Raw genomic sequence first — 14,889 nt, 5'->3', positions numbered from 1 at the left:
TCAGTTAGAGTTAGCTTGGGGAAGAAGGGGGCAGTGAGTTAGAAGATTTATTTATAGAATGATGAGCTAGGAGGAGTTGAGTTATTTTTTTTACTTCATTTAGCTTTTAGCGACCAGCCACTTGAAGGTCAGGGTTGTAATATTTCTAGAGATGCATTGTAAATATAAATATCAATTTTCCCCCAAATTCACTTGTTCCTCATTTCTAAAATTCTGATTTCTCAGAATAACATATGCTTTTTAATTTAAAGCCCTTTTTCTCTTTTCCCCTTTGTTGGCCCATTACACGAGACTAATCTCAACTCTTAATTTGGACCTTATTTTTTCTCTCTCATCAAAGATCATAGATAACAACTAGCATGGGTGGGGGCCATGGGGCTCTTCTCTCCTTGATTTTTATATTGGTAGAACCGAAACATATGGGAGACTATGCTCCAATATTAATACTATTCCTCACTGTTTATTTCCTAAATTTTGATTTTATAATAATTGTGGCATGACAATCCCTATGTGGCACTTTCATGCTCCACGAAAAAGCTTCCTCTGTTCAGTTTTTTTTTTCTTGCAACACATTGACTTTTGAACTATTCACACACTGTATTTTGACTATTATTTGTGATGTATACTTAAGCCAAAACAGTCTTGTGACATGTGGTATCTTTTAGATTGGTATCAATGCATAGTTTCAAAATTAACTTTTTTACTCCTTTTTATACGTATTAATGGTTGAATTATACATTGACAAGTTCGAAAGTCAACGTTGCAAGTAAGAAAGTGGAGGAAGTATAATTTTATCAGTTTGTTAAGAAAAGCAACATAAGCTGTTTTTTTTTTCCCCCATGGCTTTAGATTGTTGGAAAAGATGGTGGTGGAGATGCTCTTGCACATTGGCCAACAACAACTACCATGATGACTGTTGAGGATGCTGCATGTGAAATCCTCAAGTACCTTTCTAAAGTTTGGGACTCTCTCTCTTCTACAGGTATCTTATTTTTCACCGCTTCAGTATTAGTACATGCATTGACTATATATGCCCAGCTGAGTCTCTAATGGTGACATATTGTCTCCTCCTTTGGCTATATGCTAGTGTTATCAATACATTTTTATCTATTCAGTATATAGAGCTTGTAAGTGCTGCCATAAAATCTTCTTCAAAGTTCTGTTGATTGTTCTATCATGCAAATTTGAATTTTAGGTGGCTAAGGAAAGGTATGCCAACTAACTTTGAGGGAATATTTTGATTGAAGATTCAGCTTAATATTCTGGCATACCAAAAACTTCTCTTTATTATTTCCTAATGGGAAAAAGAAAGTTGTTCCCCTTGGAATGAACTGGTTTATTGTTGTCTTGTCATTTAGCCTAGCAAAAACCTGGCCTGGACCTGTCCGAAGTTTTTGGTTTTTGAACCATGATTATTGACCTTAAGGCCTTGAGCACAAATAATAGTACAATGTGTTCAATTTATGGCCAAGTCAAAGTGTCAAAAGACTCTCATTTGAACAAAAGTAACAAGTACATTATTATTGGTGGAAATATTTTGTTCATCTCATCCTATCTAGTGTACTGGCTTGAGTTGTCAGGTGAATTTATAAACTTTGCTAATATTGTAAGTTCAAACATCTTAATGTACGTTCACTGCTTTCTTTTTAATCTTTTTTTTTTTTAATTTATATGTACTTTATTTTACAAATTTATTAAGACGTTAAGCATGTAGCATCTATATTGAAGGTCTTTCAAATGTTATGTTGACTCTTTGAAAGGATGGGACTTGTTTGAACTTAGAAGTATCCAACACAGCTACTAGAAGCTTTTATCCTATTAAATTTCAAACATTGTTTTCAAGTAGCCTCAGTACCTCACACGTGGCTATGGCTAGTTAATTAGGGAGTCTCAAGTAACAGAATTGAATGGTATTTGCTACTGTTGAAGAACTTTAGAGGGTGATATGAATACTATACTTCACTTTTTTAGCTCTACAGTCACTAGTTAAAGTTTTTACAACTGTTAGCAGGAAACATGACTAATGATTAGATTTTGTGATTTTAGGCTTAACTTATTCTCACCTGGTGCAGTGAGAGTGCTAGATAACTTATCTGATCTAATTTTTATCTTCTCTGTCAGCTCTTCTCAATTTGTGATTATCTAGTAGGCAGGAGGTACTAATTTCAAAAGCTCAGCTACAGAAGTTCCAGCTAAGGGCTAAGACCTCTTGGGGTTCCGATTTTCTATTTTTTAATGAGCACATTAATGAATTTGTTGTTTAGAGACAGGATCACAGGACCCTGTTTAATTTATTTATTTTTCCTGTATTTTAGTGCCCTTAGTGGTATAGGAGACTTAAATGTTAACCCTTATTATTTTTCGTTACATTTCTTTCATTTTCATTTGTGAAAATCCATGTTCCTAATTGCAGATGTACAAGAGTTGGAGAAGGTTGCATTTTTGCCTGCAGCAAATGGTACTCGGCTGGTGAAAGCAAGTTCTCTCTTTGTGCGCCTGGGAGTTAACTTGTCCCCTTTTGTATTTGAACTTCCCTCCACCTATCTCCCCTTTGTAAGGATCCTCAAAAACATGGGTTTACAGGAAACACTTTCTGTATCTAGTGCAAAAGACCTTCTCTTGAATCTTCAGAAAGCATGTGGATATCAACGTCTAAATCCAAATGAACTCCGTGCAGTAATGGAAATTTTACATTTCATTTGTGATGAGAATGAGGATTTTAAGTCAGAGAGGTCTCGTTGGCATTTTGATGCAGTAGTACCAGATGATGGCAGCAGACTTGTGCATGCCAGGTCATGTGTATATATTGATTCCTGTGGCTCCCGGTTTGTTAAATTTATCAACTCATCCAGACTCAGGTTTGTCCATCCAAGTGTTCCAGAAAGGACGTGTTTAACGTTGGGCATCAGGAAGTTATCTGATGTAGTTGAGGAGGTAGACAACCACCTTAAATTATCAAACTTTGTTTTTTATTGTATTTGTCTATTTGATGCCTTATTTCTGGATGCTCATACTTTTCAGGAACTGAATGTTGAGGTGCATACTCTGGGAAGTATAGGCCCAGTTTCATTGGAATTCATGAGGCAAAAGCTGTTGAGCAGATCATTTCAGGATGCAGTGTTCAAGATTCTTAGCAGTGTTAAAAGTAACATTCCAGTATTCAATACTTTATCTCCAGATCAAGTGAATTATTTGCTTGAGGATGCAGCAGACAAGATACAGTTTGTTCAGTCCATCTATACTCGGTTTTTGCTTCTTCCTGATTGCATTGACATTACCTACGTTCCAAAGGACTCAACACTTCCAGAGTGGGCTGCAGAATTTGAGCATCGTGCTCTTTACTACATCCATAAAGGGAAGAACCTCTATTTAATTGCTGAACCTCCAAATTATATCTCTGTTGTAGATGTGATTTCCATTGTCTTGAGTGATATTTTAGGTTCTCCTAGCCCATTGCCTCTTGGGTCTTTATTTCTCTGCCCAGAAAACTCAGAGAGTGCACTCACTGATGTTTTGAGAATCTGCTTTGAAAACAAAGGAAGTGTGACTATGAAGAACAACAGTGACTTGATAGGCAAAGATATATTGGCTCAAGATGCTCGTCAAGTTCAATTCCACCCTTTAAGGCCATTTTACATGGGAGAAATAGTAGCATGGCGGTCTCAAAATGGAGAGAAGCTGAAGTATGGTAAAGTTCCAGAAGATGTTAGACCCTCAGCAGGGCAAGCACTCTATCGGTTTGGAGTTGAAATTGCTCCTGGAGTGATAAACAGTCTTCTGTCTTCACAGGTCTTCTCATTCAGAAGTGTATCCCTGGATGAGGAGGGTTCATCTGTAGTGCCAGATAATAGTGATATGGTATCTCAAAACACTTTGCATATACCAATTCCAGAAGATGCCAGAAGAGACAACATTGCATCAACACAGGTATTTTTTTTTACCTTTATATATTTTTGAAGGGTTTGTGTTTCAACACCTCAGAAAAGTATATCCAATCAAAGCGAAAGGGGAAGGGAAAGAAAAAGAGCTCTGGGAAGGAACTTCCTCTTCTGTATAAAAATACGGGTAGTATAGATTTAAATCTCAGATACCTAATAATCTTCTTATGAATCTGTAGGGAAGATGATAGAATTTATGGGTATTTGTGTGTACATTATGAATTGTATATACATCACACATGCACATGAGTGCACACTGTTTCATGGGAGTTACATCTATACTCCCTCTGTCATATAATATTATGCATGTAGAGCCTGTTTCAAATATGGTTTTTAAAGGTTGTTGGGTTTTCAACAGAGGTTGGTTTAGGGTCATTCCGGTGGTCGAGTTTCAAGGGTGGCTACAATTTTTGGCTGTGGGTATTCTTAACTAGAAATGTGAGGAAAAACCTTGATAATTCCATGTATGACATGAAACATATATTACGAGACCTTACATGAATCAACATTTTTTTTTTTTCGGCTACCAAAATTTATGTCCACAAATAAGAAGCTAATAGTTTGCAATGTTTTTGACCAAGTAAAACACCCTTACAAGGAGAAAGTTTAGGATGTAAACTTTCGAGAATGAAGTTACTCCCATCGTTTGTAATAATCACAACACTAGGAATTCCACAAAGTTTTAGGAAAATTATAGGGTAGATACCATTAGTGGAATTTTGTAATATTAAGTATAGCTAGTAGGGATTTATTTTTAAATTAGTAAGGGAGAGAAATACGTAGCCTATGGGTTTCCCACTGCCAGTCCCAAACTTGGATAAAGTATACTTCCTCTGTTCTTTTTTACTTGACCTGTTTCTTTTATCACGCTTGCCAATGCAAAACTTTAACGATCAATAACTTCAATTATCCATAAATAAAAATTATTAAAGTTATATATTATGATAGTACTTATTGAGACGAATCTAAAAAGATCTTACATGAATATATTTTTCCTTACATATTATTTACAAAAGACGGTTAAAGGAGGGGTGATGAATAGTGTAAAAGTCAAAGTGGGTCAAGTAATAAAGAACGGAGGAAGTAATTAGTATGTCACATCACATGAGCCAAAATGATATTTTTCATTTTTGTAGAGAGAAAGTGGGGTTAGTGGGAGAGAGAAATAATAAAATAGTAATGAGTCCTTACCAAATAAAGAAGTGATGCAATTAATGGAATGATCGTAAAAGGAAAGTGTTGCGATGATTACAAAACAAATGAAGTATAACTGTTTGATCAATTTCACCATAATCGCCAAAAATGTATTGTCCCATAATTATTACCTGTTTGCTCCCAAAATTAACACCCTTACTATTAGATGATAAACAATAGTTGTAGGAATTATAAATAACTGTTTTACTTAGAATAGCTGCTTATATCTTCTTGATCTCCCTGAACACTGTCAGTGGTTGGTTTCCATATGGGCTTCTTATATATTGTTGCTCTTTCACGCTTACAGGCTCTTGGTTCTATGCTTCTATGATTACGTTCTTTCATGTTTTCTAGCTTCTGATAGATTTGTTTGTTTAAACTTTTTGTTAAATGATGCTTCTGGAAAATTTGCTGGATTTTGTTGAAAATTGCTTATAAGACATTTCCTGGGCAACTGCAGACAGGTAAAGATCTCCGCTATGGGCGAGTTTCGCCTGCAGAATTGGTTCAGGCAGTTCATGAGATGCTCTCGGCCGCTGGGGTCAATATTGATATGGAAACACAGACACTGCTACGAACAAACTTGACCCTGCAGGAACGACTTAAGGATTCTGAAGCAGCATTATTGCTTGAACAGGTCTTTGTCCTTAATCCATTATATACCATTTATTTATTTAAAAAAAAAAGCCACTACTATTTGCTTGGAAATTCATGAACAATATCTTAACATGAATGCCTTAATTTTAAACAATTTTCCTGATTTGGGGTAAATATTCATCATGATCATACTAAAGTCTCGTTCGGTTTAACTTTTCCTTGGACTTTAATTAGTTACTTCATTTTGTTTAAGGTCTAATCTATTATTTTTCACGTGGGATCTTGTTATATCTTTTTTTTCTAATTAACTTGTTACTTTCTCTGTGTTTTTTTTTTTTTTTTTTTTTTTAACTTACAACATTTTCATTTCATGCTTGCTAATGCATTGTTCCAATCATTTATATTTCTTATAATCAATAAGTAAAAATTATATGTGATATTATGAAAGTATAATGAATTGAATATATCAAGATCCCACGTGAATATTTTTTTTTTCTAAATAAATTGTAAAGTATCAAAGGTAATCAAAGTAGTATATGTGAATAGTGCTTAAGTTAAAGTGTTGCAAGTAGAATACTAAGGAAGCATCAGTTTTCAAAAAATTATAACATTCTTTATATCTTACGGTTCCTTGTGACGATTTATGTTAGCCAACCCCAAATCATTTTGGGAATAAGGCTTTGTTGTTGTTGGTGGTGGTGCTGTGTTGCGCTTATGTTCATAATGTATGTTCTACACCTGATGAGATGCTCTTGTGAAAAAACGCAGGACAAGGCTGATACTGCAGCTAGAGAAGCTGATACAGCTAAAGCAGCATGGCAGTGCCGGATATGTTTGAGTGCTGAAGTAGATGTTACACTCGTTCCTTGTGGGCATGTGCTTTGTCGCAGGTGCTCCTCTGCTGTTTCTAAGTGTCCCTTCTGCCGTCTCCAGGTTTCAAAGACATTGAGGATCTTTCGGCCATGATAATCTTGATTGCTTCAACACACATGCGTTTTGTTCTGTGTATTAGTGGGTGGAAGTCACTGCGGAACTTTGCCTTCACCCCATGACGATATAGATCAGATACATGATGTATTATTTTCAAGCTCAAAGAGGGTTCTTCTGCTTCGGCTTCATTTTTGTGTATAGTGTACTGTATATATATTATATAACCACCTAGGTGATTAGATCTTGGGTGGTCATCATAAAGTCATTGTAATTATAAACCAAACAGCTTCCATTCAGATGGTAATATAGGTAGGGTTATAGAGAGAAGCTTAATTTTTTGAAATTATATACGACTATTGTTTTACATAAAATATATCCAAGTCTTTTAATTACAGAGAGTGATTAGGTACAGACAAGAAACTGATGTAATTATATGCTTAACATTTACAATTTAGGTGTACAATGGAATTTGGGATAGACTTGTATCCCTAAAAATGAACATGCCTTTTATTTTCTTCTGCTCCTATGACTATTTATTTCCTTCCTACTTGCTTCGGACTCGTAGACTAAAGTTCAATCTTTTTTATCCTACGGATTGGTGTCAAATTTATGCGAATAGAATCAGAAATTGGCCGAAAAAAGGAGATTGGAAAACTAATGTATAAAATAATTATGACTAAAAATCAGAGTACTTGATGCCATTAAAAGATGAACCAAATTTCGGCTCAAGTTACAGATATATCCTTGAAGACGCAGAATTTACAGAATCAGTTCATGCTAATCAACCCAATTAGTCACGGTATTTCTTGGCGGAAAAGAGATTGTTGCTTTTCAACAAGACTGGTATACAATAGCTCGGTACAAAAACTAAAATAAAAAAAGGTCCTGTTGTAATTACAATATCATATATCGACAATGAAAGAATCACCCTCAGCTTTCCTTGGATACTCATACAAGATAAATTGTAAGGATACTCATACAACAGATACAAAACTTGACCGCGATCAATGAGGAACCTACATGTGATTAAATAGACAATGTAGTTAGAAGTAGCTTCATTATACCTGAATTGAAGAACAAGCTCCACCAAACATTTTCCTAAATAATAATTTGATAATCATCTATGTATTCTTAGTTAAATAGGGCAAAGATGCTGTGCAGGAATACAGCTCCAAAAGTCGTAAAATTATGCTTGGAATCATTTCTAGCGAGACTTCCACTCTTTAAAGGCTGTCCCATAACACAATATATGTTACGTTTTGGATTTGTCAATGATACAGAAGGAAAAAACATCCAGTTAACTAGTAAAGTAGAATAGATCTCTAAAACTGAAGCTGTAACTGGCTTACCTGAGTATACATCATCTTTATCCGAGGTATCTAAGCAAAACTCCGTCATTTCCAAGAACAAACCCCGTCTTATCATCAATGAACCTGCAAAGCACGAGGTTACTATTCAATACTGCATGAACCAACTATTTAGGAGTAATACTCATGTATCTGCAGTTTAAAAAAAATATAGAGAGAGAGATAAAAGACTTAACTATTGCAATAACATGCAATTGTTTAAGGGTTAAAGGATAATTATAAATGTGACTGTAAGCATCAGGATGCAGATACAGACGTTTAAAAGCAGTTTACTTCTCTTTTTTTTGGAAACTAAAATAAGAGCAAATTCCAAACAAAAGAAAACCATCTTTTTTTCTTGGATGACCAGAAAAACTGATGTTCATGAATAACTGCAGTAATCATTAAGATGTAAGAGCTTACTTCACAGAATACAGATTTGCAGCGATGTTGTCAGCTGCTTTGTCACGCGTCCAGGTCTTTCCACCATTTGTGGATCTCAATAAAATACCACTTCCTCCAGCTGCCCAAGCTTCATCCTACATTTCAGAGGAATTCATAACATTGAGAGTAAGCAACAAAAAGAAGCTCTCAGTGGGACCCTGTAGAGGGCAGATGTAAAAAGGATAAAAATTTGATACTACCCAAGTAGACCTCATTTTTTAAAAAAAGAGTTATAGTTATCAATAAAGCTGTAAGAAAATATTATACTACAGAATACATGTTATTTTGATAAGTAAACAATTATGGTCTTATTCTGCTACCACTTTCACTTGCCAGAAAAAAGGGTGCAATCATTTAAGGGCAACTTTTGGCAAAGATATCATAGCTCAATAACATATAACTTTAATGATAGGTCTGCAACTACAAAGAATAATCACTACTTAGGAACATGATGAAATTTAATGGCTAATTAGTCTATCAGTGATTCAGAACCCTCATAGAGTCGTTGAGTAAATGTTGATGCTGATTTCAGATTTTAAAACAAATAAATAAATAAATACTTTCTTCGTTTTTTATTAGATGCATCACTTTTTATATAGACAATTTAGATGCATTACTTTTCCTTTGAGTCAATAATTTCTCTGTTTCTCTCATATCACATGGGCCCCAATAATTTTTTCTCTCTTTCTACTCCAAAAATTGCCAAGGAGTCCGCAATTTTCAAAGTGATGCATCTAATAAAAAACGGATGAAGTACGTAAATTTAAAACATACTTTTCATTCAACTCTCTATTGCTTCTTTTCTTAAAGTAGCAGCACGCCGTGGCTATTCTATGAGGAAACAGCATCTCTTCCAGAAACCACCAGTATATGCAGTAAGCCATTGAACAAAATTAACACCCTCTACCAACCCACCCCCCCACCCCCTCCCCGCCAGGAATGACAACATTAAGGAGAGACTCATCAGGGGAACTTTATTGGTTGGCTAAAATTTGTTTATTATGAATCACAACAAAGAAAAAAAGTTATTCAACCCTTCTTTGTAGGGGAACAATAGCTTAAGTTATAAGAGCCAAATAAGCACTCTTAAGTCTCAAGTAGCAAACCAAGTTGACCACCCAACCATTTACAAAACCATGTTAATATAAAAAGCAAAATGAGAGAAGAACCTCCTCATGTAATGCACCACCTTGCTAATAGTGTAACACTAACGAAGGAGATGGACAATGTCACCCACATGGATTTGCTCCATTAAAACTAAGTACACCATCAATATCCAAAATAAACCAAATGGGTCCCTGGAGTAGAGACAGGAATAGAAGACAGCCTAGTCACATGACATCTTCACAAGATGTCCTGGTCACCTTAATGTAAGGCCTTTAAGGATAAATCTCAAAGCATGCAGCTAAATTAATCATTTCCTACCTTGGTTACATTTATACAAAGGGCATATGCATAGGTCTTAGCTAGATTTCGCAGTCACTTCATGTAAGATGCAGTCTTGGTGATGCAGATATCCGATATTTATAGTTCAATAGTGTAAACAAATTCACATCAGTTTCACAGTAGAGCATATACAGTGGTTTGCAGTTCAACTACACGCCTGCATTGAGCCTCAAATGATTGAAGTTTGAAGCCATTTTATAAGGAGAAAGTAAAAGAAGATATGTGATAGTACATATCCCCATCATAAGATACAAAATCAAAGAATACCTGTGAGCGATATCCAACGTCAAGAATGCCAAAACCACGACTTTGTACAGACACTTCCTCAAAGTCCTCTGACATCTGCAGAATGACACTGGCATTAAACTGAGACTGAAGAAAGCAGCAAAAAAAAACCCTAAAGGAGTCCAAATATTTCATGATTGATAGTCTAAACATAAACATATGCAGAATAAAGATGAAAACAGATACATAATACATTCACCATCCAATTCAAAATTATTAAAGCAAAATAACTTTGCTGTACAAAAGTTTCAAGCAGATCCTTGACTCCAGCCATCTTTCATTTCTATCTTTCAGTTTCATAATTCATTTATTCTTCACACAGACATAGGCATGATTCCATGAGATAAATTCAGAAAGAAAATATAATCTAATGTGAGTATGTAGTGACCCAGAAAGACAAACAGAGAAATGACATTTTCAAAAATTGTCTGAATATATTTAAAGGTTCGAAAATAGGGCTTGACAATAATATATGATGACGCACAACAAGAGAAAGTAATGGAGTTCCATATAAAGGTAAACAATATTAGCACAGACCCCAGATCCCTTGCTTAGATACAGTCCACCACCACGTACAAGCAGCCAAAGACCACCATCTGCTCTCCAACCCATGTTCTGAATTCTTCTTGCAATTGTTCGGTTATGTGGCTGCCAGTAAGCCTGAAAATGATTTTTACATCTATCAATAGGGTCCACCACACTTGGTGATCCAAAAAATATGATATAAGAAATATGTATACGAAAAAACAAGATCATATAAAATTGTTGAGAAAATGTATTATCAGATAATATCAGAGAATAAACTTTTCCTTAAAAAAAATCAGTAGATGGTTTATGTAAAAAACTTGCTTCCATTTAAAACTTCTTCTCCACACCCCCACACACTCCTCCTTTTCTAAGGTTGTCCTATGAGCATTCCTTATGACGATATATACATATTCAAGCTGATGTTATTCCATATTCATAAATGGCTTAAAGAAGCAATAAGCTAAGCATGTCCTCTTTAATGTGCTGGAAATATTAGTTTTTGCAAGATCTAAAATTGCAGGGCAAAAAAGGATGCTACCTGGCCAGGTTCCCAAGTCAGATAAAAGTTACCACGGCTCGAAACAGCAACATATCGACCATCTGGGGAGCGATTCACAGTATTGAAGGTACCTGTGTAGTAACTTGCACCACTGATACCACTAGAGACTGTTCTGCAAAAGCAACAAAGCTCTATAAGTGGAATGAAAATTGTATTCTTTTTTGTGCAACAAGCAACTTTCAAGTAAAATCATTTGTTAGTTACTATAATGAGAATGTCCACAGTTTATAGACTTTTGACTTAATTACCCATATGTTCTCTCCCTAGTCTTTCCCACTTTATTGTCTCATGGCTACCCTGGTTTTCAATGTAACCAAAGCTAGACAATCGGTCGATTTTTTTTAAAAAAAAAAAAAGGCATTCATATATATGAACAAGGATACACTTAAAAAGGAAAGCCATACTACAACAGTTTGTATCGCATAACAGGAATGATTGTATATTTTGTATAACAGCAAGCTAAAAGCATGAAATGCACATCATTGCAAGTCTAGCTGCCAGTGAAAGAAGTGACATCAAAAGCTGGCTAACGTCCTAAATTAACTTCTAAATTTCTTCTTAATTTAAAGATTACATATAATCATATGTTCTGTCACAAAGGCCTAAATATAAAGGAACTAGAAGTGACAAGGTTTCAGAATAATTCACCTGTTAAGAGTAGCTGAAACAGTCTCCTGCACAGCAGCTTTCCAGTTGTAACCCCCATTTGAAGTATTGTAAATTGCTCCCTCATCAGTTACCATCTCAGCACTGTTTTCTCCTGTGGCCTTTATATAAACCTGAAGAGACAAACTGCACATTAGTAGCTACACAACTGCAAATTAGAAGAAAATTAAATTAATTAAAACAAAACAAAACAATCATCTGTAAGTGGTTATTGAACAAGACAGAATATCTGCCTCAATTTTGTGAACCTAATCAAACCTAATCATTAAGTAGTACTCAGAAAGCTTTCCTTCAAAATGATAGTCAATAATAACTTCCAAGCAAACAGCAACTGCCCAACTGCTGAGAAGTGAGAATGGCAAATTTGATGCAGGACGATAAGGACTAGGACTCTAGGAGTCTCTGACAACTACTAACCATAGAAACACAAGAACCTTAAATAGTTGGAAACATCATATACAACTGAAAGTTCCAAGTTCATCCAAAGACCAATGAAAAAAATTGAGCAACATCACTTCTTGAGCTCTTAATTATACCTGCTTCTAGCAATACACCAATTTGACCAAAAAGAAAAAAAACGCTTACCATATCACCCGGAAGCTGAGAGCTCAATGGTATCCTTTTCCAGTTTTCCCCAGCATCATTAGTGTACAACAGAATCGCGGGCTTACCAACTATCCAACCTTCTTTCCCTCTGAAGCTTATGGAGTTGAATCTGTAATTAAAATCCTCTTCCTCAGCTGATGCTATCTCACGCGGGACCCAAGTCTGTCCTGCATCCTTTGTCTCCAAAATAGTTTGCCTTGTCCCTAACAGAAACCCTGCAAGCCAAAACATTCCTTCAGCCTTTCGTACAAGACTTCTTTTTATACATAAGAGAATCAGCCTTAGAAAGCACCACAAATTACTTAAGAATTAAGATTATGACTTTGTAATTCCTCAAAGTAAAAGAGCTTCAGTTAAACTTTGTTAGGGAAAAGTAATGAATTTGCTTCCTCCGTTTCAAAATAATTACAATAATTGATTGACCAGCCATCCTTCCATCCTTACTCTCTTGAATAAGCAAGTCAACTACCTTCAATTTTAATTTCACCGTCTCCAATGCAATAGTGTGGCCATTAATTATCGTTTACGCATTATAAATTATTATGACACATTGCTAGCAGATGAAGTAATTCTGACTAGCAAAGGTAGTAAAGGCCTTCCGAGGTAATCAAAGGCGACACAAATCATTCAATCATTTTAGAAAAACATGTTGATTATCAAACGGAAGGCAACTATAGGAAATTATTCTGTAAATTCAGAAGGAGATTAGAAATGTGGGCCGAATTTCTAATGTATTTGAACGCTATGATGTGTTATGAACATTGTCTTAGAAACAAAACTCGAGCTAGCTCCCACACCAATTTCAGCAACAAAATCAATTTAACATCAAAGAATCACATATTACATTAGCCGATAAAATACTAAATTTTATTACTATACAAAATAAGTACTCTCTAATTCTCAGAATTATTTTTATATCACACCTCCAATTCATTTTTCACAATCACATTAATAGCGCATTTGTTGAATTGTTCAAAGTACTCAAATTCTATAAAAGCTCATCACATCAACCAAATAAAAAAAATTTATCACAAAGTGACAAAACACAATTCTGAAAATCAGATTATACGAAATTTACTCAAAATGAAATTTCAGCCAAAACAAAAAAAAAAAAAAAAAAAAAAAAAAAAAAAAAAAAAAAAAAAAACAATTATTCAAATGAAAATTAAACCACAAACTAGAAAAATCAGATAATGTAAAAACTACTTAAAATGAAAAATCAGCCAAAAAAACAATAATTAAAACGAAAATTAAACTACAAATATTAGAAAATTCAGATTATATAAATATCTGCACTCCAAAAGAAAACTCAGTTAATTGAAACGAAAATTAAACCGCAAACAGTAGAAAAATCAGATGATTCAAAAACTACTCAAAATGAAAAATCAGCCAAAAAAAAAAAACACGAAAATTAAACCAGAAAATAAAAATCGAAAGCAAGTACCGTGATTAGGATCATCAGGAACAAAGGCGATATCAAGTAGAACAACACCAGGATCAATCGGAAGATAAACTCTCTCCCATTCAGAAAGCAAGTCATCGGACTTCGCCGGAAGAGTCGTTAACAACGGCGACAACGACAACGACAACGACAACGACAACGCAGTAGTATTCGTTAAGAAGACTCTTCTCGGTTGTTGTGGCGGCGGAGTAGAGGAAGCAGCAGCAGCAGCAGCTTTAGGAGGAGAAAAACGACGTCGTTGAGTGAGAGGAGAGAGAGTGAGACGACTGACGGCGGTTGTTGAAGACGCCATTGTTGCCGGAGTAAGGTTTCTCTCTCCTACTAGTATTGGGATTGTTGTGGTGTTATCTTATCTTTGTTGAATAGTGGAGTTGTGTATTTCAATGGTTTCGCGGGGTTATGGAATTGTCTGGATAATGTTGTTTTGAAATGTTATTAAGGAAATAATAATATGGATTGAATGCTTTGTTTGTTTGAATCATAAGGGGATGTAGCTCAGATGGTAGAGCGCTCGCTTTGCATGCGAGAGGTACGGGGATCGATACCCCGCATCTCCATTTTCTTTTATTTTTTATCCGAAACAATTTTATGTTAAACAACTACGGTACTAGTCATGTCCGTCCACCTCTCCATCTCAATCCGCCTCCTCCTTGATTACTTTTTTATAATCTTCGCATTTGCTTCCCTTAGAGTCTACCATCTATCCTTGGCTCCACTTGTCTTCCTTTTTTCTTCGTCTTCTCTTTCAAACAAATAATCATAACCAAAAGCCGGTGTAAGGTGATCACACTCTTGATCTCCTGTGATGATCTTGCAATTTAATCAACTTTGTCTATCCGTACTACTCCTTGCGAGCAGGAAGTCTATTTTGTTGTATTTGCTCCACTT

At 35.2% G+C, this 14,889-nt stretch overlaps 2 protein-coding genes and 1 non-coding gene across 3 annotated transcripts in view; 2 read left to right on the top strand and 1 right to left on the bottom strand.

Annotated features, from left to right (window-relative positions):
* The window catches only part of LOC145621574 (uncharacterized), a 29,003-nt gene extending 21,818 nt beyond the window's left edge, over positions 1-7,185 (top strand). Inside the window, exons 9-13 of the mRNA XM_081676297.1 lie at positions 850-982; positions 2,414-2,934; positions 3,022-3,927; positions 5,593-5,769; positions 6,498-7,185. Of these exons, the coding sequence (XP_081532423.1) occupies positions 850-982; positions 2,414-2,934; positions 3,022-3,927; positions 5,593-5,769; positions 6,498-6,695 (1,935 nt within the window). The 3' untranslated portion in view covers positions 6,696-7,185. The remainder of the gene's footprint in view (positions 1-849; positions 983-2,413; positions 2,935-3,021; positions 3,928-5,592; positions 5,770-6,497) is intronic.
* A 144-nt stretch (positions 7,186-7,329) lies between these two features.
* On the bottom strand, positions 7,330-14,376 carry LOC145621575 (photosystem II stability/assembly factor HCF136, chloroplastic-like). Its single transcript, XM_081676299.1, has 9 exons — positions 13,984-14,376; positions 12,519-12,754; positions 11,916-12,046; positions 11,247-11,379; positions 10,718-10,840; positions 10,163-10,237; positions 8,429-8,544; positions 8,009-8,092; positions 7,330-7,675 (listed from the first exon to the last, which is right to left on the bottom strand). Exons 1-8 carry the CDS (start codon positions 14,291-14,293, stop codon positions 8,026-8,028), a joined length of 1,191 nt encoding a protein of 396 aa, XP_081532425.1. The 5' UTR covers positions 14,294-14,376; the 3' UTR covers positions 7,330-7,675; positions 8,009-8,025.
* A 109-nt stretch (positions 14,377-14,485) lies between these two features.
* TRNAA-UGC (transfer RNA alanine (anticodon UGC)) lies at positions 14,486-14,558 on the top strand. The gene has a single exon. It is a non-coding gene; the product is annotated as a tRNA-Ala (tRNA).
* The last annotated feature ends 331 nt before the right edge of the window (positions 14,559-14,889 follow it).

This window comes from Chenopodium album, chromosome 27 (genome assembly GCF_948465745.1).
Source record: "Chenopodium album chromosome 27, dcCheAlbu1.1, whole genome shotgun sequence".
In the NCBI taxonomy this organism is placed as follows: domain Eukaryota; kingdom Viridiplantae; phylum Streptophyta; class Magnoliopsida; order Caryophyllales; family Amaranthaceae; genus Chenopodium; species Chenopodium album.
The sequence above is the reverse complement of the archived record's forward strand: the minus strand, read 5'-3'. Positions and strand labels throughout refer to the sequence as shown.